Source organism: Schistocerca serialis, chromosome 2 (genome assembly GCF_023864345.2).
Source record: "Schistocerca serialis cubense isolate TAMUIC-IGC-003099 chromosome 2, iqSchSeri2.2, whole genome shotgun sequence".
NCBI lineage: Eukaryota > Metazoa > Arthropoda > Insecta > Orthoptera > Acrididae > Schistocerca > Schistocerca serialis.
The window spans coordinates 714,317,654-714,345,135 of record NC_064639.1 but is presented as its reverse complement, the minus strand read 5'-3'; the positions used below and the strand labels follow the sequence as shown (position 1 = coordinate 714,345,135).

The 27,482-nt window shown below is 42.7% G+C and overlaps 1 protein-coding gene across 3 annotated transcripts in view; it reads right to left on the bottom strand.

Annotated features, from left to right (window-relative positions):
- LOC126457899 (protein brunelleschi) overlaps nucleotides 1–27,482 on the bottom strand; it is a 245,512-nt gene that overhangs the window by 175,561 nt on the left and 42,469 nt on the right. For all 3 annotated transcript variants that reach the window (XM_050094572.1, XM_050094573.1, XM_050094571.1), the window contains 2 exons: nucleotides 12,834–13,078; nucleotides 11,603–12,003 (listed from right to left, as the gene is read on the bottom strand). In XM_050094572.1, coding sequence (XP_049950529.1) covers nucleotides 11,603–12,003; nucleotides 12,834–13,078 — 646 coding nt within the window. The remainder of the gene's footprint in view (nucleotides 1–11,602; nucleotides 12,004–12,833; nucleotides 13,079–27,482) is intronic.

Genomic DNA, 27,482 nt, shown 5'->3' with positions numbered 1-27,482 from the left:
AGTTGATTTTTAAATGAGAGTCAAATGCTCTGTTATTTGTGAAATTCATCGCACATTCTTGCACTTAGTTCATCTTGCGTAAAAGGAAATTTACTTTTGAAAGTAATGCTTTTCAATCAATCATTCACAATACTTTCCCACGACTTGTTAGAAAGAGGTTCGTTTCAACAGTTGCCAAAGAGTGCCAGATAACAGGTGTCACCATGCTTGCGCAGCTACGATGACACACGAAGCCCGTATGTTCATACATGTAAAACATTAAAAGATCTTACATTATGTCATAAAAGAAACAAGACATCAGAGGAATTTCATGAACCATACTAAAATGCATAATTCGGCTTAAAGAGCACTTTCGTATGTCCAGATTCGGTTGTAAATTTTCTTGGAGTACCAGTACTGTATTATCTCATTTTTGGTTCTTTATTATGGCATAATGCCATAAGTGCTAGAAGCTGAAAACATGCTCTTTTGAAATGCAGCTAACAGTTGAAAATAGCCAATAGTGTGGAATTAAACAATTTGTTTCAAAGAAAACTGACTGCCTCAGCCGAAAAGATTAATATAGCCATATTTCTTTAGCAGATCGACAAAAATACCTTCACTGTTCTGTAGGGTGATTAATGCTTGACTGAAATTGCCTCCTGGGGCAGATACCCCGGTTTGCTCCCAGTGAATATGGCAACTTGCGCGCGCCAGTAAAATTTTTCTGGGTAGCATCTTGCTGCTTGCTTATACAGCTAACAGCCACACCTTTGTAGCCAGAAGCAGGAGAAGGTACATGTGCGACTCAACTGCGCATGCACATGGGCATGGGCCTGCCCGCAGCTGCTCACACGAATCTAATGTAAACAGTTATGATGTCATGGTCATCAGAGGCAATTTGTTGTTATGAAGCGTTGCGTAGTCTTCTTAAAGCATTTTGACACATTTTGCTACTGGCCGATGCTTCTATGAGCACTGTGTTTTGTTGTGTACATGGCGCATTTCCTTTGCAACTTAAATTTTATTTTAGTTTTTTCCTCTCGTTCATGTTTTATTGCTGCAGTATTGCTGTAGCAGGATGCAGTAATATTCTTTGTTAGAGTATTATTTCTTACCAGTCAAAATTACAAAAAATTAACTGAAAACTAAAACAAAAACAAAAGGAAAAAAAATCCCAAAATTCTAAAAAATTCCCGCATTCGTCAGTAAATTGCAAGACTTGAGCCACCATACCAGCCAGGCATAAATCATGCGTTCCATCACCTTGCAAATGCAGCTGGCAAGAGAGATGGGGCAGTAGCTAGAAGGAAGGTGTTTGTCCTTACCAGGCTTATGTATGGGTTCGATGGTGGCTTCATGCTAGCGTCCAGGAAATGTGCCCTCTGTCCAGATGAGGTTGTACATGTTAAGCAGAAAGTGCTTGCCCGCAAAAGAAAGGTGCTGCAACATCTGAATATGGATGGCGTCCGACCCTGGGGAGGAGGATTGGGATGAATTGTGAGTATGATCGAGCTCCCTCATAGTAAAGGCGGCATTGTTGCGCTCACGATTTGGAGAAGAGAAGGGTATCGGCCAAGCCTCCTCCACTCGTTATTGATGGAGGAAGGCAGGGTGACAGTAGGAAGAGCTAGAAACTTCCATAACTTGGAGGCCCAAGGTGTTGGAGATAGCAATAGGGTCCACGATAACATCGTCTGCTACTGTGAGGCCAGAAATAGGGGAATGGATCTTGGTCCCAGACAGCCATCAGAGGTTGGCCCACATGACAGAGGAAGGGATGGAACTGTTAAATGAACTAGTGAATGAAATCCAGCTAGCTCGTTTGCTATCCCAAAGAAGGTGATGACACTTTGCATGTATCTGTTTATAATGAAGGCAGTTTGTCACTGTAGGATGACGGTTAAAAACGCAGAGAGCACGTCTCCGTGCTCGAATGGCAATGTGGCATGCCCCAGTCTACCAAGGGACGGGGACACAAAGTGGTAAAGAGTAAGTACCAGGAATGGAACATCCTGCAGCAGTAAGGATAACATTGGTGATGTAGTCCACCTGGTCATCACAACTGGGAAATCTTATTCTTCGAAGGTCACCAGGGAGGAGTAAAGCTGCCAGTAGCCTTAGTAAGCTGCCATTTGGGCGAAGAAGGAAGAAAAGGCAACGAACACTAAAAGGAACAAAAGAAGACAAGAAAACAACAGGGAGATGCAAGAAACAGTTAGGAGAGAGTAAAACAATGAAGCAGATTACAGTGGCTGACCAACTACGAAAATAAAAAGGAAAAGCCAGCCACCCTGCAACACATTAAAACCTCCACCCTAAAAGCACTAAGGTGGAGGACACAGAGGGACAAAGGACATGCACTAAAACTCAGATCGAATGATAAAACCCACCCTCACGGATGAAATGTAAAACCAAACCAGCCGATGAAGTGGTGTCTGCTAAAATCAATCATAATGAGTCCGGCAACCAAAGATGAAGTCGCAGGGCAGCCAAAGGAGGACAGAGTAGAAGAATATGGGCCACTGTCAACCGGGCGCCGCACCAACACTGAGGTGGGTCTTCACAGCGCAGGATGTAGCCATGGGTTGCCTAGGCATGGCCAGTGAGGAGCCGACTGAGAACCACGGAGTCCATGTGAGAGGCCCTCATCGAGGACTTCCACACGTTTGTGGTCCCCTTAATGGCTCGCAGTTTGTTGCACGTACTGATATTTTGCCATTCCGTCTCCCAAAGCTGAAAAACCTTGAAGCATAATAACGAACGCAGGTCAATTGTGGGGATGCCAATCTCCAGAAGTGGTTTGGGTGTAGCTTGTTTGGCCAGCCTGTCAGCAAATTCATTTCCGGGGATTCCGACATGACCAGGGGAAGTGCACGAGAAATGGCCACCAGCTCTTCAATGAATACTCTGCAGCCGTTGGGTAAGGAAAGCTGTTCAATATAGCCACGGTAAATTTAAGCAAAGCCAACACGACCATCAGCCATCGAACCGTCGGTGTAAACCACTTCAGAGCCCCGGAACATGTCAAGAATCAAGAGGAAATGACAGCGGAGAGCCGCAGAATTAACCGGGTCCTTAGGGCCATGTGAAAGGTCCCGAGGAAGCTGCAACTGAGGTGTACACCATGGAGGCGTACTTGAACGCACCCCAAGTAGAGGTGGTAAAGGGTAGGATTCCAGTTCAGAGAGAAGGGACCGCACGTGAACCACAATCATTAGCTCCAACCTGGATCACCAACGCGGGAAATGGACTGCCATGGGCAGGAAAAGTAGACGGTAATTCGGATGTTCAGGAGAACTAATGAATGTGTGCTGCATAACTGGCCAGCAGTTGTGCACGTCTGATCTGCAATGGAGGGACCCCAGCCTCCACCAGTACACTGGTCACTGGTCTTGTCCTAAAAGGTCCTGTCACTAGTCGAACCCCGCAGTGGTGCACAGGGATTTATAATGCTGAGGGTGCTGCCGAACCATAAACCACACTCCCGCAGTCAATTTGGGATTGGACAAGGGCTCTGTAGAGCCGAAGCAGCGTAGAGCGATCTGCACCCCCAATTGGTATTGCTCAGGCAACAGAGGGAATTGAGGTGCTGCCAGCACTTCTGCTTAAGCTGATGAAGATGAAGAAGCCAAGTCAATCGAGCGTCAAAAACCAGTCCACAATCAATATATCTCTACTATAGTGAGTGGATCATCATGAAGGTAAAGTTCTAACTCTGGATGAACAGTATGACTTTGCGGCTGAAAATTGGAAGCCGTGGGCTACAGCCCATGACTGCGCCTTGTGGATGGCTGTCTGTAGGCGATGCTCAGCAACACCAGTACTGGAGCAACAGTACGAAATGTGGAAGTCATCTGCAAACATAAAAGGTGAGATGGAGGGCCTGACAGGTGCTGCTAGACTGTTAATGGCCACTAAAAATAGAGACACTCAATACAGTCCCCGAGGAACTCTATTCTCCTAGATATGGATGGAACTATGGGAGGTACCAACTTGGACACGGAAAGTACGGAGTGACAGGAAGTTTTGGATAAAAATCAGGAGTGAACCCCAGAGACCCCACTCATACAATGCGGTAAGGATATGTCGTCGCCAGGTCGTGTTGTATGCTTTACATAAGTAAAAAAAGATGGCAACTAGGCGTTGCTGTCAGGAAAAGGCTGTTTGGATGGCAGACTCGAGGGCACAAAATTATCAGTGGTAGAGCGACCCTGGCGGAAGCCGCCCTGACATGGAGCCAGTAGGCCACATGAATCAACCGCTGACATACCATACATTCCAGCAGTTTACAAAGAAAATTGGTGGGGCTGATGGGCCGATAGCTATCCACATCAAGAGGGTTCTTAGCAGGTTTGAGCACCGGAATAATGGTGTTCTACCACCATTGCAATGGAAAGACACCATCGCACCAGATCCGGTTGAAGATGACGAGGAGATGTCACTTTTAGTCAGATGAGAGATGTTTAATCATCTGGCTGTAAATCCGATCAGGCCCAGGAGCTGTGTCAGGGCAATGTGTAAGGGCAATGAGGAGCAGCACCCACTCTGTAAATGGGGTGTCATAGGATTCACTGTCCCATGTAGTGAATGAGAGGACGTTCCCTTCCAGCTGTTGTTTGAGAGTGCGAAAGGCTGGGGGTAATTCTCCGATTCAGAGGTTCAAGCAAAGTGCTCAGCTAACTGCTCAGCAATCGCATATGTGTCAGTAGATAACACGCCATTTATGGTAACACCGGGAACACCTGTTGCGGTCTGGTATCCAAAAACATGTTTGATCTATGCCCAGAGTTGGGAAGATGACTTATGGCACCCAATTGTTGAGACGTATCTCTCCCAACACTCCTGCTTCCGTTGTTTGATAAGTTGGTGAACGTGAGTACGGAGTCATTTAAAGGCCACAAGGTGCTCCACGAAAGGGTGCCGCTTAAGCCGCTGTAAAGTTCCCCAATGCTCCTTAATTGCTTCAGCGACTTCCGGCGACCAAGGGACTGCCTTATGCCTTGGGCACCCAAAAGAGCAAGGGATTGCATTTTCTGCCCAGAAACAATTGTTGTAGTCACCTGCTCAATCACCACATCGATGTTACCATGTGGGGGAGATTCAACGGTGACAGCAGAGGTGAAAGTTTCGCAGTCCGCCTTGTTTAAAGGCCATCTGGGCAGATGTCTATGGGCCTCGTGCTGGGGCAGTGGTAGGAATATGAGGAAGTGGTCACTATCACACAGGTCGTCATGTGCTCTCCAGTGGATAGATGGGAGAAGTCCTGGGCTGCAAATTGGTAAATCAATGGCTGAGTAGGTACCACGAGCCACACTGACATGTGTAGCGGCCCCAGTATTTGAGAGGCAGAGGTCAAACTGAGACAGTAAAGTTTCAACCTCTCTACCTTGACCAGTAAGGATGGTGCCACTCCACAAGGGGTTATTGGGCATTAAAATCTCCCAAAAGTATGAACGGTTTAGGGAGTTTATCAATCAGTGCAGTTAATACATTCAGGGGTACTGCACCATCTGGAGGAACACATACATTGCAGAAAATTTCCTGCACCATTCTTATTCTGACAGCCACAGTTTCAAGAGGGGTTTGAAAAGGGCACAGGTTCACTACAGTCTGAGTTTAGGACATAAATGCAAAGTCCACCTGACACTCAATTATAGTTGCTATGGTTCCTGCAATATCCCTTATAGCCACCGAGGGCAGGGGTCTGCATTGCCGGGAACCAGGTTTTCTGGAGGGCAATGCAGATAGCAGGTGTAAAGCTTAACAGTTGTTGTAGCACAGCCAGGTGGTGGAAAAAACTGCCGCAATTCCACTGGTGGATGACGTCATTGTGAGACTGGGAAGGCATGGAACATTCAATGAGGCAGTTTACGCCTCAGAGTCACCTGTGGCCACCGACTTTTTGCCTGAGCAGTCTATATCCATTGTATCTTAGGGTCTGGCGAGATGTAGGTCCTCAGCAGACGCCAGAATCTCCACCCCATCCTCAGACACACAGCTTGTAGGTAGCAGTGGTGTGGGTGCCACTGCAATTTCCTTGGTCTTAGGGGTCTTCTTTTTGGATTTCTCTCACTGCTCCTTGGGTTTCCCTGGTTGAGAGGACTTTACTGGCTCAGTCTCCATGACTGAGGATGAGCGTGAAGCCCTACGAGCAGCTGCTTTTGAGCTCTTCAGCCACTGGCAGGTGTCTTCTTTTCCTTTTCCACTAGCAGAAACCTGGGAAGGGAGTGACCCAAGGGACCCCTTCCTAGCAAGAGAAGCCGAAGAAGACTTACACTTCTCTGGCTTAGAAGTAGGGATGGGCGTCCCCAATTGTTGGGGGGTGGGGGGAGGGGGGTGGGAGGGAGGGGGGGTGGGGGTGTGGGGGTGTTGCTGTAGGTTGTGTTCCAAAAATGAACAGCATAGAGACAGAAGTGATGACACTTCAGTTTCTGCAGGAGCTGACAATCATTTTGCAGGACAATGCTCAAACTTGTACAGAGCAAACTGCTTGTTTGACTGATGAGGCTGCCAAGTGCTATACCACCTAATGCACTCCCCTGACTTAAGCCCTCGTGAGTTAAACTCTATTTCTAAACTGAAGGAAACACTTCACAGCATTCACTTCAGAACTGCTGCAAATTAGTCGGGCAATAGACCGCGCCACTCGAACTGTCAACACAACTGGCACTGCTCTATGAGTATCCTACGACTTCCACATTGCTATCAACAGATTATACACAATATTGGTGACTACTTTGAAGGTCAGTAAAACTTTGAAACACAAATCTATTTTGCACAAGCTGAAAATAAATAGTTGCCACTGTTAAAGTTCCAACCCTCATACATTTTTGTGTTGATAGTCTCAACTGTTTTGACAGTGGAAAGATAAGATCTGGAACCAGACAAGGTTTGTATAAAAAGTAATGAGACTATTTTTTGTTGACACGACTGTACTTCACAGCGTGCACTCGCCCGGGGGTGGATTGGTGGTGGGGGGTGTCTGGCTGAAAACTTGTCTTGGCAGCATCGCTTGTTTAGTGGACACGTTGCAAAGTCGTTGGTCGTGGCACAACATGCAGCACATGATCGAGCAATGTTACACCGTCAAGTTTTGTGCAAAACTAGAAAAGTCGGGTACGAAAACACATGCAGCACATGATCGAGCAATGTTACACCATCAAGTTTTGTGCAAAACTAGAAAAGTCGGGTACGAAAACACTGGATATGTACAGGCAATCCTATGGCGATGATTGCCCGTCAAAAGCCCACATTTTCAGTTTGGTGAAGAGCTTTGAAGTGGGCGGGGACAGCGTTGTGGGCGGGGACCGATCTGGATGCCCGTCAACCAGCAATACTGACAAAAACGTCAACTGTGAGAACGTTTTATTGAACACCACCTGTCAGATGAGTGTCAGGATGATAGCAGATGACCTCAGACTTGATAAAATGACAGTGCACAACATCATCACCAAAGAATTGTTGATGAGGAAGATATGCGCCAAGATCGTGCCAAAGATTGTCAGACGTTCAAAAGCAAGCACGTGTGGACACCTGCCAAGACGACCTTCAGAGCCTTGAAGATGGCTGAGCTGGAATGTTTAGATAATGTTATCACTGGATACAAAACCTTGATGTTTCACTACAACCCAGAGACAAAGTGCATGAGTGCCAAATGGAACACCACAGCATCCTCAAGTCCAACAAAGGCTCGCATGAGCAAGTTGAAGGTGAAAGCCATGCTGATTGTGTTTTTTGACGTCAGGGGTGTGGTTCATCATGAGTTTGTGCTCCAAGGCCAAACTGTCAACGGTGCTTTTTACTATGAAGTGGTCAAGAGACTGAAGGCCAGGGTCCATCGTGTGAGGCCAGCCATCACTGACAATTGGAAGCCGCATCATGACAATGCGCCGAGTCACACATGCTTCATGGTGGCCAGCTACCTTGCCAAGAAAGGGATTCCAATGTTTCCCTAGCTCCCCTACAGTTCCGATGTGGCCACGACATACATTTTTTTTATTCTCCAAACTAAAAATGTCCCTGAAAGGACACCGTCATGGGACCCTGCAGGAGGTCCAAGCCACCACGACAAGGGCTTTGAAGGCAATCCCAGACTCAGCGTTCACTGCAGTGTCTGAAGCATGGAAATCTTGCATGCAGCAGGTTGTTGACTCTCGAGGGTCATACACGGAAGCGTACTAAGTGGTTGTAGCGATATCTACGATAAATTTTGATTTACAAGCTCTCATTAGTTTTTATACAAATCCTGTATTGTGAGGAGCTACATAGATTATTTTGCTCAGTATGCTGGTTCATCTGTTTGTGCACACAATATTCTATAATTTTTGATATGATTCGCATGAGTGACATGGGACAACATTTATTATGAGATGCCTTATCACCTTTCTTCTGGATAAGTTTTACAATAGTAATTTTTAGGAAGTCTGGGAGATTCCTTGGTGTAGCATTTGGTTGATGATTCTGGTTAGTGGCAGTAGATTTCTTTCTTTATGTATAGTATCCTCAACTATGAGTTGAGCCACATTGATAGTGAACTTAGCTGTGTGTTTAAACATACTACATGGTATCCTCAACTGGACTTTAAGTTAAAATTTTCATAAAGAACTTTTAGTTATGTGAGATATTTTACCATGTGGTATCCCCAATTGTAGTTGTGTCATGTTAGCATACCAGACTTATATTTGAACTACTACTACACACACACACACACACACACACACACACACACACACACACACCAGTATCCTGGAACTGAGCAGTGCTTAGCACATAGAACTTTATCAAATGCTTTGACATTTTAGTAGTGTCTCTGCTGCACACAGTATTTCATGAACTATTAACAATGTAAAATGGTATTGAAAGCAATGGTAGTGCCAAAAAGGCACAGAGGACTTGCTTCTGAGATATGGAATCGCATTTTTTGGTAGTGAAATTGGTATCTTAATCCTACAATATTGCAAAAGGTATTGTATTTTACAGTTATGATGAAAGTAGCAGAAAAGATTGTTTTCAAAATAGTATTAACTTTTCAAAGATTGATTAACTTTAGGATGTTAAGTGTATCAGATAACAAGTCATTTATCTTATTACTTTCTGCATTCAAGTTAAAATTACCTATTGTTGAGTTGTAGTTTTTATCTTGTTACCCCTAATGCATTAATATTTTCTTTAGAGTTTTTTGTCATAGTATAAGTATTCTTTTCCTCAATATTGCTAATTACTATTTGTACAAAATTCAACAGCAAAATTACATCTAACAAAAGTCTGATTTTTTTCTGAGTGTATTTCATTTTCTGTAAATTATTTTCGATTTAATGTTCTACATTTCGATCTTAGTATGACTATATCTTTACCGATGTACTTTGGAATGACGTTAACTGTGTGCAAGTTGTGTTGTGTTTTTCTGGAAGGAAGGAAGGAAGGAGGGACGGATGGATGTAAAGTTTTTCTGTTGTGTTCAGTTATTGAACAAATTGTAAATTCGAGTTGTGTACAAATGGAATGTATTTCGCTGAGTGAATATTGTAATTGATGGCAGCAAGGCATCTAGGATTATTAAGTACGAAAATTACATACAGATCAGTTTGTCATCTACATTACTCACGAAGTCAACACCTACAAGAGAATCTGAGTTCCAGACAGAAGAAATTCAAGCAATGGATTGAAGGAGATCAACAAAAAACAAGATGAGTATTTTTTTCTTTAATACTACCACTAGACCCAGCCAATAATTTTTTTTACCCATGAAAATTTATTACAATTAATGGTCATCCAATTGTGCATAACAAAAGAGGCCATTAAACTAAAGATTGGTTTTTTACTGATTCAATTTATGTTCACTGACTGGCCTAATTACTCTTCCCAGTTCAGTCAAAGGACTGTCTGTTTTATTGTTTAGGGAGTGACTAAGCTTGATCTACATGATCTGATATCCTGAGGTTTACAGTAACAAATTCAGTTTTATTTGGCTGAAAGTTGCATATTATATTACCTAAGCAGGACTGAGCCTAGTGGGTTTGTCATTTAGACATTAGAAGTTTAATGATCTTAATAGGTCTAATACATGCTTCACAAGTTTGGTCTTATACCTAATATCTACATTAATATCACTAAATATCAAAATATCAGAACTCTGCAATTTTTGTATTTTAAGAGCATTTTCATTTGAGATTTTTCTATGAACAATTCTGTGTTATTGCTAACAAGAGTGGTACACTGATATAGCTATTAGTTCTTGACTTGGTATCATTATTTCTGAGACTTCAAAAACTGTTTCTATACACAGAGAACTTACATCTATCACTTCATATTTAATTTTTTTCAAGTTTTTCATTTTTTTTTCATTGACGACATTAGTGCAGTAAAAATGTCTTGTAAACTTAACTGTTTGGGTTTTTCACTCAGCATTGTCTTTCTTACATGTGACTGTAGTTGTTTCACATGGTCTGGACTAGAATCTAACATGCTACTGTCTGAAAATCTGATGTCATTTAACTGTTTTGGTAGACTATTGTCCAATACATCTTGAAACATGTCTCTATCAGCTACGTCCTGTTTAAAGTCACTTGTTGAAGCTGGTAGGTTCGGCATATTTATTTCATTGTTCTGATCTCAATCCATTTTTTGTACATGTGTTCGTAAATTATCAAAGCTAAAAGTAAAAAAAAAAAAGGTCCAAGTGTTCACACAGCACTGCACTGACAAAATACAAAAATAAATGTTTTAATTAGTACTTAGCTTATTACTGTCCTGATTGGGTAGGTGGCGTCAACTTTAGTAATAAAGTTTCAACATTTACAACCATGTATGTCCATAGTGTTGTGTATACTTCATATTCTAAATTATTTGTTTTCTTATGTACATGTATTGAGGAAGATATTGCTAGAAGACCTAGACCTGACAGTACCCTCACACTCAGCCCCTTGCAAAAAGTCACAATATATTGTAGTGGAACACTTCATGATAAATCAGGATATAGTCAATGGCAGCTACCCTAGAGGAAAAAAGTGTATACTGGAAAACAGCCTTACATCAAATGGGCATATTTTTAGTTGTCATTGCAAATGATCAGGGGTAGCCATATTCCGACCTGTGTAGGTGTATTTGAATTGGTCACCACAATTATTACAGTCCTGCAGAACTAAATAAAAATTAAACTGAACTGAATACTCATCTTCAGTTTTATTAACAATCACTAGCAGTAAGAGGACCATATCAGTGAAATTCAAATAAATAAATATATGATGAATAGGAAATACAAAAACTGAAGCAAGAGTGAATTTTAAGTATCTATGAGGGGTATGGTGCAATACAAAGTAAAATGAGACCCACAAGGAACAGCAAAAGAAGATAGTAAAACACACACACACACACACACACACACACACACACACACACACACACACACACACACACACACACACAAAAAGCCGCATTGGTGAACTAAGGTGCCTGTCTGCAATTTCACACACAGGTACAACTGGAGTGTAGAAACTGCAGCTAGCTTTATTCGAATATAACTGTTACTTATTAACTGGACTATTGGAAAATCAAGAGATTAAAATGATAGCAATAAATGAAAAATTATATTCAGTAGTATTAAATATATACCAGTTCATACCTTTGTTTGCCAGGGCTGCCCTCTTGTAGTGATGCATTTCGTTGTAATGGAACACTTCGTGATAAATCAGGATATAGTACAACCACGGATGCAGCACACAAGCCTTCAAAAGCTCCAGCCAGCCATAACCAATCATTTACTGAGCGCAAAATGTCAGCAGCAGAACTGTAGTAGCTAAGAGCATCTCCTAGCATTCCTGCTTGAAGTGACAAGTCTCCAAGGTGCTTTGTCATCCTGCCAACACATCGCTTACGGCTACTTCGTGATTCTAGGTCCAAGCCTACAAAATCTTTTTTTTCAAAGGGAGCCAACAGAAGAGACACCCGATCAATTTTTTCACGACTTCGCTCCAGACGCTTGGATTCCAATACCCAAAAGAGTGATGACAGAAACTCTGAGACCTAAGAAAAATAATAAAATAAAATTTAGAGTAATTATTATATAAATACATCATTAAAACTATATTAACAATAAGGTGCATCATTAAAACTATTATGGAGGCTCATCAGCAATAGCTCACTGACCAACATTCTGCTTGATGGAAATTAGTCTCACAAAATATGGAAGGAAAAAAAAGGTTAGAATGGCAGAAGCACAAAAGAGAACATTTTTTGAGCTGCAGCTTGACTGCAATTGATTCCCATGGCAATAGAAGAACAAGTAGAGTCGCAAGGTGAACAAATGTTCTATCTTGCAATTAATCCATCAAAGAGTAACAAAATTCATTCATGTAGGTATTCATGTTTATTGGTGAGCCTTACACGGAGTGAAATGAGCATCACCAGAGAAACTAGCTTTTGATATGGAGATGTATGAATCTCAAATGAGGAAAGTATTTTCAAAGTTAGCAGCTCTAAAAAACATTCACATGAATCTCAACTGAGAACAATATTTCTTAGCCCGGACACTATAAAAAAAAAATAAAATAAAATAAACCATCAGAAAAAGGTAAAGGCTCGATGCACTAAGAAACACATTCCATGTTAATAAGAGATTAATAATAAATATGAATACAAGGTATCCTATGTGAGAGGTTAAAAACAAACTGACTACTTAAGACCTTGTCATGGCATCATTTTCTTCCAAATTTTGTTATTGGTTCCTAAATGTAATGCTTTTTAACATTTGTGAGTCTGTTCTTTCCTAACTTTTTTACTTTTTTAATTCATACATTACTTCACATAATATAAAATCTTTGTAAATGTATGAGCCACACCAAATATAAGCTTACCTGAGTCTCAATACCTTCACAAGATTCACTATCGCGATAAAAAAGGGCTCTTGTCTTGAAGTTAGAAGGAGTACGAAGGATATTTTCATCTCCAGTACTGCCAGATGCATCAATTGCATAGCTATTACAAGCAGGTAGGCCAAGTAGTACACTGCGTGAATCAAACAGCGTAGATGAATACTTTACTTTCAAAGATTCATGTACTCTACACAGTTCATTCAATTCTTGTTGACCATCATATTTGCCTGAAATTGTGGGGATAACTAAGTAAAACAGTAACTGACACTGAATATTTCACTAAGAATGGACAGAAAAATATTTTCTAAAAGGTTATGAATGTAACACAGTAAACAAAATGATATACACTTTTTTAAAAAATTCTTTGAGTGGAGCAGCAAATGACCAAGTCAGTGAGCAAAAAAGTTCAGTAACAAAAATTATGAAAAGTTAATATGTACACAACTACAACTGTTTGAAGAACATGTAGACAAGGATCTAAATATTTAAGGTGAGGAAGTAGGTGCCAGTTATGCAAGAAAAACTACATTTCATTTGGGAAATAAAATGGCCTTTTAGTGTATAGGCATAAAATTTCTTATGGGTAATTGCCACTTAAAGACCTGTTCAAAAAAGCAGATAAAAATTCACTTGAGGCCTCCCTGAGAGACAATCTCCACTCCTTCCAAATTAACAATGTAAGTGTAGACCAAATGTGGCTTGAATTCAAAGAAACAGTATCGGCAGCAACTGAGAGATTTATACCAAATAAATTAACAAACGATGGAGCTGATCCTCCTTGGTACACAAAACAGGTCAAAACACTGTTGCAGAAACAACGAAAGAAATATGCCAAAATTAAACAGAAGCAAAATCTCCAACATTGGCAATCTTTTACAGAGCTCAAAATTTAGCATAGACTTCAATATGAGATGCTTATGATAGTTTCCACAATGAAGCGTTATCTTTAAACCTGGCAGAAAATCCAAAGAGACCAGCACTCTGGTCATATGTGAAGTATGCTAGTGGCAAGAGACACTAAATATTTTCTCTGCATGATAGCAATGGAGATACTACTGAAGACAGTGCTGCCAAAGCAGAGTTACTAAACAAAGCCTTCTGAAATCCCTTCACCAAAGAAGATGAAGTAAATAATCCAGAATTTGAATCAAGAACACCTGCCAACATGAACAAAGTGGAAGTAAATATCCTCAGTATAGTGAAGCAACTTAAATCACTTCACAAAGGCCAAGTCTTCTGGTCCAGATTGTCTGCTAGTTAGGTTCCTTTCAGAGTATGCTGCTACAATAGCCCCATTTTAACAATCATATACAGCCATTCTCTCAACAAAAGATCCGTACACAAAGACTGGAAAGTTTCACAGACCCCACCAATGTTCAACAAAGATAATAGGAGTAATCTACTAAATTACAGGCCCATATCATTAATGTCAATATGCAGCAGGATTTTGGAACATATACTGTGTTCGAACATTATGAATTACCTTGAAAAAATGGTCATTGACACACAGTCAGCATGGATTTAGCAAACATTGTTCTTGTGAAACACAGGCGGCTCTTTACTCGCATGAAGTGCAGAAGGCTATTGACAAGAAATTTCAAATTGATTCTGGATTTCTGGAAGGCTTTTGATACTGTACCATACAAGTGGCTTGTAGTGAAGTTGCATGCTTATGGAATATCGTCCCAGTTACATGACTAGATTCATGATTTTGTGTCAGAGGTCACAGTTTGTAGTAACTGACAGAAAATCAATGAGTAAAATAGAAGTGATTTCTGGCATTCCCTAAGGTAGTGTTTGCTGTTCCTTATCTATATAAAAAATTTGGGAGACAATCTGAGCAGTCATCTTAGGTTGTTTGCAGATGACGCTGTCATTTATCAACTAGTTAAGTCATCTGAAGATCAAAATAAATTGCAAAACAATTTAGAAAAGATATCTGTATGATGCAAAAATTGGCAATTGACACTAAATAGTGAAAAGTGTATGGTCATCCACTTGAATGTTAAAAGGAATCTGTTAAACTTCCGTTACACGATAAATCAGTCAAATCTAAAGGCCATAAATCCAACTAAATACCTAGGAATTACAGTTACGAACAATTTAAATTTAGAGGAACACAAAGAAAATGTTGTGGGTAAGGCTAAGCAAAGACTGCTTTTTATTGGTAGAACACTTAGAAAACGTAACAGATCTGCTAAAGAGACTGCCTACACTACACTTGTCCCCACTCTTTTAGAATACTGCTGCATGGTGTGGGATTCTTACCAGGCAGGATTAACAGAGTACATCGAAGAAGTTCAATGAAGGGCAGCAAGTTTTGTATTACTGCGAAATAGGGGAGAGTGTGTCATTGAAATGATTTGCTGTTCCTTATCTATATAAATGATTTGGGAGACAATCTGAGCAGTCATCTTAGGTTGTTTGCAGATGACACTGTTATTTATCAACTAGTAAAGTCATCTGGAGAAACAAAGGGGTTTCTCGCTGCGGCAGAATCATTTCATGAAATTTCAATCACCAACTTTCTCCTCCAAATGCGAAAATATTTTGTTGATGCTGACCTAGAAAGGGAGAAACCATCACCATAATAAAGTACAGGAAATCAGAGCTCACATGGAAAGGTAAAGGTGTTCGTTTTTCCCGTGTGCTATATTAGATCGGAATAAGAGAGAACTGTGAATGTGGTTTGATGAACCCTCTGCCAGGCACTTAAATGTGATTTGCATAATATCCATGTAGATGCAGATGTAGATCTAGATCCTATACTTCTGTGTATAACATTTACTTGGAAATACACTCCTGGAAATGGAAAAAAAAAACACATTGACACCGGTGTGTCAGACCCACCATACTTGCTCCGGACACTGCGAGAGGGCTGTACAAGCAATGATCACACGCACGGCACAGCGGACACACCAGGAACCGCGGTGTTGACCGTCGAATGGCGCTAGCTGCGCAGCATTTGTGCACCGCCGCCGTCAGTGTCAGCCAGTTTGCCGTGGCATACGGAGCTCCATCGCAGTCTTTAACACTGGTAGCATGCCGCGACAGCGTGGACGTGAACCGTATGTGCAGTTGACGGACTTTGAGCGAGGGCGTATAGTGGGCATGCAGTAGGCCGGGTGGACGTACCGCCGAATTGCTCAACACGTGGGGCGTGAGGTCTCCACAGTACATCGATGTTGTCGCCAGTGGTCAGCGGAAGGTGCACGTGCCCGTCGACCTGGGACCGGACCGCAGCGACGCACGGATGCATGCCAAGACCGTAGGATCCTACGCAGTGCCGTAGGGGACCGCACCGCCACTTCCCAGCAAATTAGGGACACTGTTGCTCCTGGGGTATCGGCGAGGACCATTCGCAACCGTCTCCATGAAGCTGGGCTACGGTCCTGCACACCGTTAGGCCGTCTTCCGCTCACGTCCCAACATCGTGCAGCCCGCCTCCAGTGGTGTCGCGACAGGTGTGAATGGAGGGACGAATGGAGACGTGTCGTCTTCAGCGGTGAGAGTCGCTTCTGCCTTGGTGCCAATGATGGTCGTATGCGTGTTTGGCACCGTGCAGGTGAGCGCCACAATCAGGACTGCATACGACCGAGGCACACAGGGCCAACACCCGGCATCATGGTGTGGGGAGCGATCTCCTACACTGGCCGTACACCACTGGTGATCGTCGAGGGGACACTGAACAGAGCACGGTACATCCAAACCGTCATCGAACCCATCGTTCTACCATTCCTAGACCGGCAAGGGAACTTGCTGTTCCAACAGGACAATGCACGTCCGCATGTATCCCGTGCCACCCAACGTGCTCTAGAAGGTGTAAGTCAACTACCCTGGCCAGCAAGATCTCCGGATCTGTCCCCCATTGAGCATGTTTGGGACTGGATGAAGAGTCGTCTCACGCGGTCTGCACGTCCAGCACGAACGCTGGTCCAACTGAGGCGCCAGGTGGAAATGGCATGGCAAGCCGTTCCACAGGACTACATCCAGCATCTCTACGATTGTCTCCATGGGAGAATAGCAGCCTGCATTGCTGCGAAAGGTGGATATACACTGTACTAGTGCCGACATTGTGCATGATCTGTTGCCTGTGTCTATGTGCCTGTGGTTCTGTCAGTGTGATCATGTGATGTATCTGAGCCCAGGAATGTGTCAATAAAGTTTCCCCTTCCTGGGACAATGAATTCACGGTGTTCTTATTTCAATTTCCAGGAGTGTAATTTCCAATGTTGTGAGTAGTGCATCACACTGGTATTACAATATATTGCTGCTATAACCCAACACAAGGGGAAGTGTTGTCACAGGTAGTGCACACACCAAGAATGCCTGATGTAGGACTTCACCATTTTCCATGTGAACAGTTTTGTTTTGTAAACTATATATCATAAAGTTTCTGGAATTCTTGATTGCTAAATGCAAAGATACTCACACTCTCCTTCCTATGGCCCCTCTCCCAATCTTACCTTAACTTCGTCTACCATAGCAGTCTGAATTTTTCCAATGTGTGATTGTAAGGAATGTGTGTGAAGTTGGAATGAAATAATGAGAATACCCAACAACTGTAAGAATACTAGTAACAGAGGTAGTAATAATAATAGTTAATAACAAAAGTACAATGACTGATTTGTTGGTTTTATAGGGAATTAAAGGAATAGAGTACAAGATCAATTGCCTTTTGTTTGGAGAACAAGTGTTCCTAATGAGGATTAATAGCTGTATGACTGTTCTATCATCGAGTATGAAAAGTAGCAGGGCAGTGATGTACAGAACACTGACAATGATAAGAGTTAATAAAAGTGAAAAATAAAAGTTGGTGTAAAATTGGGCATGTGAAGTATGCAACAGTAATATAATAAACAACACACTTCTACACAGATTGAGCAGAGGTCAATATAAGTAAAAATCTAATAGTATTGCCAATATCAGAGAAAGATATGAAAGATAATAAAATCAAAGTAAAAAGGGAATGACTTTCCTGGCAATCATTGATTGATTGCTGCTGGAGACGGCCGGTGAAAGAGGGACTGTTGTCCCGGCAGTAAGGATGATCACAGCAGATATGCCCCCGAACATCACCAATGATGATTTCTGATGTTGATGTTGTTGTTGTTGTTGTTGTTGTTGTTGTCTTCAGTCCTGAGACTGGTTTCATGCAGCTCTCCATGCTACTCTATCCTGTGCAAGCCTTTTCATCTCCCAATACCTACTGCAGCCTACATCCTTCTGAATCTGCTTAGTGTATTCATCTCTTGGTCTTCCTCTACGATTTTAACCCTCCACGCTGCCCTCCAGTACTAAATTGGTGATCCCTTGATGCCTCAGAATATGTCCTACCAACCGATCCCTTCTTCTAGTCTAGTTGTGCCATAAACTCCTCCCCAATTCTATTCAATACCGCCTCATTAGTTACATGATCTACCCATCTCATCTTCAGCATTCTTCTGTAGCACCACATTTTGAAAGCTTCTATTCTCTTCCTGTCTAAACTATTTATTGTCCATGTTTCCCTTCCATACATGGCTACACTCCATACAAATACTTTCAGAAATGACTTCCAGACACTTTGATCTATACTTGATGTTAACAAATTTCTCTTCTTCAGAAACACTTTCCTTTCCATTGCCAACTACATTTTGTACCCTCTCTACTTCAACCATCATCAGTTATTTTGCTCCCCAAATAGCAGAACTCCTTTACTACTTTAAGCATCTCATTTCCTAATCTATTCCCTCAGCATCACCCAATTTAATCTGACTACATTCCATTATCCTCATTTTGCTTTTGTTGATGTTCATCTTATATCCTCCTTTCAAGACACTGTCCATTCTGATCAGCTGCTCTTCCAGGTCCTTTGCTGTCCCTGACAGAATTACAATGTCATCGGCGAACCTCAAAGTTTTTATTTCTTCTCCATGGATTTTAATACCTACTCCGAATTTTTCTTTTGTTTCCTTTACTACTTGCTCAATATACAGATTGAATAGCATCGGGGAGAGGCTACAACCCTGTCTCACTCCCTTCCCAACCACTGCTTCCCTTTCATGTCCCTCGACTCTTATAACTGCCATCTGCTTTCTGTACAAATTATAAATAGCCTTACGCTCCCTGTGTTTTACCCCTGCCACCTTCAGAATTTGATAGAGAGTATTCCAGTCAACATTGTCAAAAGCTTTCTCTAAGTGTACAAATGCTATAAACGTAGGTTTGCCTTTCCTTAATCTTTCTTCTAAGATAAGTCGTAGGGTCAGTATTGCCTTACTTGTTCCAACATTTCTACGGAATCCAAACTGATCTCCCCCGAGGTCGGCTTCTATCAGTTTTTCCATTTGTCTGTAAAGAATTCGTGTTAGTATTTTGCAGCCATGGCTTATTAAACTGATAGTTCAGTAATATTCACGTCTGTCAACACCTGCTTTCTTTGGGATTGGAATAATTATATTCTTCTTGAAGTCTGAGGGTATTTCGCCTGTCTCATACATCTTGCTCACCAGATGGTAGCCGGCCGGAGTGGCCGAGCGGTTAAAGGCGCTACAGTCTGGAACCGCACGACCGCTACGGTCGCAGGTTCGAATCCTGCCTCGGGCATGGATGTGTGTGATGTCCTTAGGTTAGTTAGGTTTAATTAGTTCTAAGTTCTAGGGGACTTATGACCACAGCAGTTGAGTCCCATAGTGCTCAGAGCCATTTGAACCATTTTTGAACCAGGTGGTAGAGTTGTGTCAGGACTGGCTCTCCCAAGGCCGTCAGTACTTCTAATGGAATGTTGTCTACTCCCGGGGCCTTGTTTCGACTCAGGTCTTTCAGTGCTCAGTCAAACTCTTCACGCAGTATCGTATCTCCCATTTCATCTTCATCTACCTCCTTTTCCATTTCCATAATATTGTCCTCAAGAACATCGTCCCCATATAGACCCTCTATATACTCCTTCCACCTCTCTGCTTTCCCTTCTTTGCTTAGAACTGGGTTCCCATCTGAGCTCTTGATATTCATGCAAGTGGTTCTCTTTAATTTTCCTGTAGGCAGTATCTATCTTACCCCTCATGAGATAAGCCTCTACATCCTTACATTTGTCCTCTAGCCATCCCTGCTTAGCCATTTTGCACTTCCTGTCGATCTCATTTTTGAGATGTTTGTATTCGTTTTCGCCCACTTCACTTACTGCATTTTTGTATTTTCTCCTTTCATCAATTAAATTCAATATTTTTTCTGTTACCCAAGGATTTCTACTAGCCCTCGTCTTTTTACCTACTTGATCCTCTGCTGCCTTCACTATTTCATCCCTCAATGCTACCCATTCTTCTTCTACTGTATTTCTTTCCCCCATTCCTGCCAATTGTTCTCTTATGCTCTCCCTGAAATTCTGTACAACCTCTGGTTTACTCAGTTTATCCAGGTCCCATCACCTTACTTCCCACCTTTTTGCAGTTTCTTCACTTTTAATTTACAGTTCATAACCAATAGATTGTGGTCAGAGTCCACATCTGCCCCTGGAAATGTCTTACAATTTAAAACCTGGTTCCTAAATCTCTGTCTTACCATTATATAATCTATCTGAAACCTTCTAGTATCTCCAGGGTTCTTCCATGTATAAAAATTTCTTTCATGATTCTTGAACCAAGTGTTAGCTATGATTAAGTTGTGCTCTGTGCAAAATTCTACCGGGCGGCTTCCTCTCATTTCTTAGCCCCAATCCATATTCACCTACTATGCTTCCTTCTCTTCCTTTTCCTACTCTTGAATTCCAGTCACCCATGGCTATTAAATTGTCGTCTCCTTTCACTACCTGAATAATTTCTTTTATCTCATCATACTCTTCATCAATTTCTTCGTCATCTGCAGAGCTAGTTGGCATATAAACTTGTACTACTGTAGTAGGCGTGGGCTTCATGTCTATCTTGGCCACAATAATGCGTTCACTATGCTGTTTGTAGTAGCTTACCCGCACTCCTATTTTTTTGTTCATTATTAAACCTAATCCTGCATTACCCCTATTTGATTTTGTATTTATAATCCTGTATTCACCTGACCAAAAGTCTTGTTCCTCTTGCCACCAAACTTCACTAATTCCCACTATATCTAACTTTAAACTATCCATTTCCCTTTTTAAATTTTCTAACCTACCTGCCCGATTAACTGATCTGACATTCCACACTCCGATCCGTAGAACGCCAGTTTTCTTTCTCCTGATAACGACGTCCTCCTGAGTAGTCCCCACCCGAAGATCCGAATGGGGGACTATTTTACCTCCGGAATATTTTACCCAAGAGGACGCCATCATCATTTAACCATACAGTAAAGCTGCATGCCCTCGGGAAAAATTACGGCTGTAGTTTCCCCTTGCTTTCAGCCGTTCGCAGTACCACAACAGCAAGGCCATTTTGGTTAATGTTACAAGGCCAGATCAGTCAATCCTCCAGACTGTTGTCCCTGCAACTACTGAAAAGGCTGCTGCCCATCTTCAGGAACCACACGTTTGTCTGGCCTCTCCGTTGTGGTTGCACCTACGGTACGGCTATCTGTATCGTTGAGGCACGCAAGCCTCCCCACCAACGGCAAGGTCCATGGTTCATGATGGTGAAATGCAAATGTGATGTTGGTGGTATATGACCATCAATTCATCCTGCAAAATTTCACGTATGATGGCTGGTCTGATGAATCGTGACATGACGGTCAGAAAATCATCATCACAGAGATAAACCTATTAGCACGAAAAATGTAACACTTCAAATTTCTTATTTTTTTATTTTAAATTGGTTGTTTTAACTTTCAGTTGCCACTCTAATCGGGTGCTGCTGCTCACACTGTTGCTTCAGCTGCCAGAGACTGCAGTCTCGTGTGAGTTGCAGTTGTCAGTGTGTGCATGTGTCTGTCACCTATTTTTGACAAAGACCTTATTGGTCGAAAGCCTAATTGTGACAGCCTTTTTGTTATGCCTACCTGCACATCCGCTATATGGTGAGTAGCAACTTTCCTTTTCATATTATTGTTGTTTTAACTTCTATCACTTTTAAGTCACTAATCTACTATTTCCTGATAAAATATTATGGTACAGTCACATCTAGGTGTTTACTAGTGAAAAAATGGAACGACTGTAAACACATTAAGTACGAGATGCAGAAATAACATGAATGGATTCACACTCCAAACCAATTTTAGGGGTGTTCACGAAGTAATATATTTCTGTTTTGGCTATCTACACTTCAAACTTCATTTCGCTGGCCTATCTTCGCATCTTCAAAAGCACGTATTACCTCCTCTTCAAAAATCACAGCACATAACCTTTCAGGCATCCTCTTGGTTGATCTGCAATGTCCTCTTGAGGAATTATCTCCCATTCTTTTAGGAGCACCTCCTGCAGGCCCTGTAAGATCTCTGAATAGTACTGATGGGCCCTTCTCACCAGCTGGTCCCATACATCCTCAATAGAATTCAGATCAGGCCAAGCCGTAATGTGAATCTCCGCTTCATCAAAAAACTCTAGCAAAATTCTCACATGTGGACACGCATTATCATGAGTTAGAGTAAAATCAATAAATGGTGCAAAAAGCACAATATGTTCCAAAAGGATTTTCTCCACATACTGGTACACTGTAAGGCTCCCATGCACCACATAAACCAAATATGTCCTTGCAATCATACTGATTATGGTCTACACCATCAGAAAACCACCCTGAAAAGGCTGGATGGGAATATGCATCAGGCATATCTTTCTCTAGGCCCACACCCTCTCTCCACAATCTGGGGATCGCAGGCTGAACCATAACACATTGATGAACAGTCACTGTTGTCCTCTCCAGCTGGGATATGCTCTTGCGAAATGGAGTCAAGTCCGGTGAGTTATGCGTCTGTAGCAGGTTTTCTGAATTGAGAACTGGCTTCTTCCTGTCTTATTTGTATGACTCTCTCACTAACTCCCTTGAACTTGGAGGAATTCATTTCTTGTTTCAATGGCAGCAGTGTGAAAGTTGCAGAGAACTTAAAATTGTACATAGTAGTCACTCTTGGGTCTGATAATGGTTTCTTTGCACAGCCTCCAGTTTCCCTGTACCTTCTTAGGGTTCTGGAAATTGTGGAAGATGTAGTTCTCAAAACTCCTGCATTGTAATGCATGCTGCAACCAACTTTCACCAAAGCAACAGTTTCTGGTTGGTTGGTTTAATGGTTAAAGGGACCAAATTTCGAGGTCATCAGTTCCTCCAACCTGGAAAAGGCAAGTAAAAAAACTACACACCAAAGGAGGGCCCAGTGCATGAAACCCAAAGAAAGAAAATCCCAAAGTCTACCCAATGTCAACAAAACCTACAGAAGGAGCAAGAAAAAGAAAACAGGTGAAAGGAAGGTGGGTGAGGTGCCCCACCCAAGGAGCAGCTACAGGCCCCCAAAAGGCAAAAAGTGTGACGGGGGACATGCTCCCTGCCTCTTACCAGAAGCATCCCTCCCAATAATACCCAGTAAAAGATTAGCGACACAGGAAGAGCAAGAGAAGCACAGGAAAACAGAGGAAGAACACTGTATCAAACAGAACATGTGAGATGGTGTGTGTGTGTGTGTGTGTGTGTGTGTGTGTGTGTGTGTGTGTGTGTGTGTGAGGGGGAGAGATGGGAGGGGGGGGGGAGGAGAAGAGTGAGGGCTGGAGTAAACCACCGAGCCCAGACAGCTGCTACCCATTCAGGGGCATATGCCAAACCTTCAGTGGACCGTCAAGGCTGAGGTGCCCTCCCTTAGAGGAAGTGGGGAAACCTTCTTCACAAATAAACCCTAAAACCAAGTTCAGATACTGACACATCGTAAGCTAACACCAGGAGTAACAAGTCAGGAAGATTTAAGAGTCTGTCACAGGGCAGCTAGGTGAGAACAGTCCAGCAAAATGTGAACCACAATCAAACAGGTACCCCCAACACTAATGAAGCGTTGATTCTCACGACGGAGGAGATGACTGTGAGTCAGCCAAGTACGGTCAATGTGGAGCTGGCGAAGGACCATGGAGTCCTTGTGAGATGTTTGCATGAGGACTTCCATGAATTTGCGGGCTCCTTTATCACCTGTAGTTTGTTCAGCAAAGTCAGAGTATGCCATTCTGTATTTCAAATGGTGTCATATCAATCAAGATCTGATTCCAGAATACCGATCTCAAGAAGCAGCTTGCTAGTAGCCAATTTGTCAAGTCAGTCTACGAGTTCATTTCCTGGGACCCCAATGTGACCTAGGACCCAGATAAAGCATCCACATTGTTCAAGAACAAAAAAAAGGGAATCCTGGATAGTCATGATCAAAGGATAGTGACCGTAGCACTGGTCAAAAGCTTGTAAACTGCTCCACAAGTCGTTACAGGTGAGGAAAGACTCATAGGTGCAGCAATGGATATGCTCAAGTGCATGAGAGATAGCTATCTACTCTGCAGCAAAAACACTGCAGCTATACAGCAAGGATTACATCCCACATGAATGTAAGCAAAGCCAGTGTGACTAGCAACTGTTGAGCCATCAGTTCAGGCTACTTGTGAACCCCAAAAAATGCCAAGAATGGACCTTGTGATAGGTCAGTACAGGGGATGCACCACAGGGGTGTAAGAGAGTGGGCCCAGAGAAGAAGTGGTGGTGGTGGTTGGGGGGGGGGGGGGGGGGGGGGAAGAAGTTGGAGTTCAGAAAAAAGGGACTGGATGCAGATGGCAATCATAAGCCCATACCTGGGCCACCATTACAGGAGGTGGTTCGCTGTATCTGGAAACCGAGCGGTCTAAGGCGCTGCAGTCATGGGCTGTGGGGCTGGTCCTGACGGAGGTTCGAGTCCTCCCTTGGGCATGGGTGTGTTTGTCCTTAGGATAATTTAGTTTAAGTAGTCTGTAAGCTTAGGGACTGATGACATTAGCAGTTAAGTCCCATAACATTTCACACACATTTGAACATTTTTTTTATCTGGGAAGAGGACACGGTAACTTGGGTGTTCTGGGGAGCAGTGGATGCTTAACACATAAGCAATCAACTGTTGGCATGGAACCCACAACGATGCAACCCCTGTCTTTGCTAGGAGGTTGATCGCAGGGCTTGTCCCAAAAGCACCAGTTGACCATCATACCCAACAATGGTGTATCAGGTCCAGCGTCTGTAATATCACAGATGATGTGATATGTGAAACTTCCATAACCTCGACAGAACTGGACCAATGTTGTATAGAGCCATATCAGAGTAGAGCAGGCCATGCCCCAGATGGTGTTACCAAGGCATCAAAGATCATTGAGGTGCAAGCAACATGCCGAAGATGGGGAAGCCAGTCAACCACGCATCAAAGATCAGTCCCAAAAAAAGAATGTGAGTCCACCACATTGAGCAACTGGGCATCAACGTATAGATCCAGATGGGGATGGACTGTATGGTGAAGACAGAAATGCATAACACAGTCTTGGCAGCCAAAAAATGGAAGCTATGGGTGACAGCCCAAGATTGTGCTTGGTGTATTACTCCCTGCAGTCTGCATTCGCTAACGCCCATTGTGGACAAAGAAAAATGAATGCAAAAATCATCATCACACACAGAAGGCGACACTGAAGGCCCGCAGCTGCCACCATTCCATTGATAGCCACTAAAGAGAGAGGGACACTCCAAACAGAATCCTACAGAACCCCATTCTCCAGCAGCTGGGAGGTACTACAGGAGGTGCCAACCTGTACCTGGAAAGTGTGACATGAAAGAAAGTTTTAGATAAAACTCTTGAGCAAGCTATGAAATCCCCACTCATGTAAGGTGGCAAGATGTGGTGGCATCATGTGGTACCATAAGCTCTATGCAATGAAGAATACTGCAACAAGGTGTTTATGTTGTGCAAAAGCCATTGGAATAGCAGAATCCAGATGGACTAAATTACCTGCAGTAGAGCAGTCTCAGTAAAAACCACTCTGGGTCAAGGCCAAGAGGTCCTGAGGTTCAAGGATATAATACAGCCTTCAACTCGCCATATGTTCAAGTTACTTGCAGAGGACATTGGTTAAGCTGATCAGACAATAACTGTTCAGCTGATGCAGCAGTTTACCCAGTTTCAAAACTGGAATTATGATACTTTTCACCTCTGGGGAATTCCCCATCACACCAGATATGGTTAAAAAGGGCAAGTACACGATGGTTAGCCACTGATAAGTGTTAAAGCATTTGGTTGTGCATCTCGCCTCGTACAGGAGCCATGTTGAGGCCGAGAGCTAGGGCACTGGTGAAATCTCCATTGCCAAATGCAGCGTTATAAGCCTCCAGAGAATGAAAGGTAAAGGGAGTAGATCCAGATGATATTGCAGAAGAGAGAACACAGGTGAATAGTGGACCAATGCTGAGGCCTGGGCAAATGCTCAGTGGTAGATTCCGTGCTGATGCAGATAACAACATTCAGGGAAATTCCTGGAACACCTGTATGAGGACAGTGGCCAAAAATATCCATGATTTTTGTCTGCACCTGTGAAAAGGGAGTATGTGGTCCTATGACAGTGGCATATTGTCAAATCTGTTTCTGGTATTTAAGAATATAGTGTGTCTGGGCACAAAGCCACTTAAAGGCCAGGAGATGGTTGAGACATGGATGCCTTTTGTAGTGTTGAAGGGTCCAACAGCGGTCTTTAATAGCTACAGAAATTTTTCGAGTAAACCTAGGGACAGTCTTTCATTGAATAGAACCTGATGAAGGAGGAATCACTGAAGCACCTGCTGAAAGGGTGGCATTGGTCGAACTCCATATAGACTCATCAATGGCGCTGTGTGGTGGAGTGGTTGGGATGGCAGCCGAGGATAAGGCATCCCAATCTGAATTATTACAAATCCATCTGGGAAAGCGTGTAGGTGAGTGATTCTCAAGAAAAGGTAAGACAGACAAATTGTCACTGGACGGAGGGGAGGAATCTAGGGCTACAGTTGGAAATATTAATAGCCGATAAAGTGTGTGGAGGGGACAGTGTTGAGGAGGCAGAGATCGAGCCCTACCAGCAGTTCTTCAATGTTCCTGCCCCGGTCAGTGGTCACAGTGCCACCCCACAGAGAGTTATGGGCATTAAAATCCCAAAGGAGAAAGATGAGGGGAGGGAGCAGTTGAAGGAGAGCAAGAAGAGTAGGAAGCATATGAAGCCAGGTATGGGGGTAAATGAAGATTTCATATCACTACCACAAAGTCTAAATGGATCTGAACAGCCAATGCTTCCAGTGTAGTATGAGGAGGAACCCAGGAACTAACAATATCTGTGTGGACCAACATAAAGATACCACTGGGGGCTTGCAAAGTGCTGACCCAGTTCTGGCAGAAGGTTTGGAAACCATGAAAAGTTGTTGAATGCATATTCACAAAATGAGATTCCTGCGATACAACACAAGCTACAGAGTGTAGAGAAAGAAGAGACCACAATTCCAGAACACGATGATACTAATCATTACAGTTCCATTGGAGAAGAGTAGGGCAAGAGGTTGGATGGATAGTGAATTCATAATTGGTCATTGTGCCAAGTCAATGTCCATCATCAGTAAGGAAGGAGTGACATCCATGAATCCCCAAGGGGGACCAGGGTGGGAAATAAAAAGCAACAACAACAACAAACAGAAGGGTGGAAACACAAGACAGAAGACCAAGGAATAACTGGTAGGAGTTCCATTGTTAAAATAA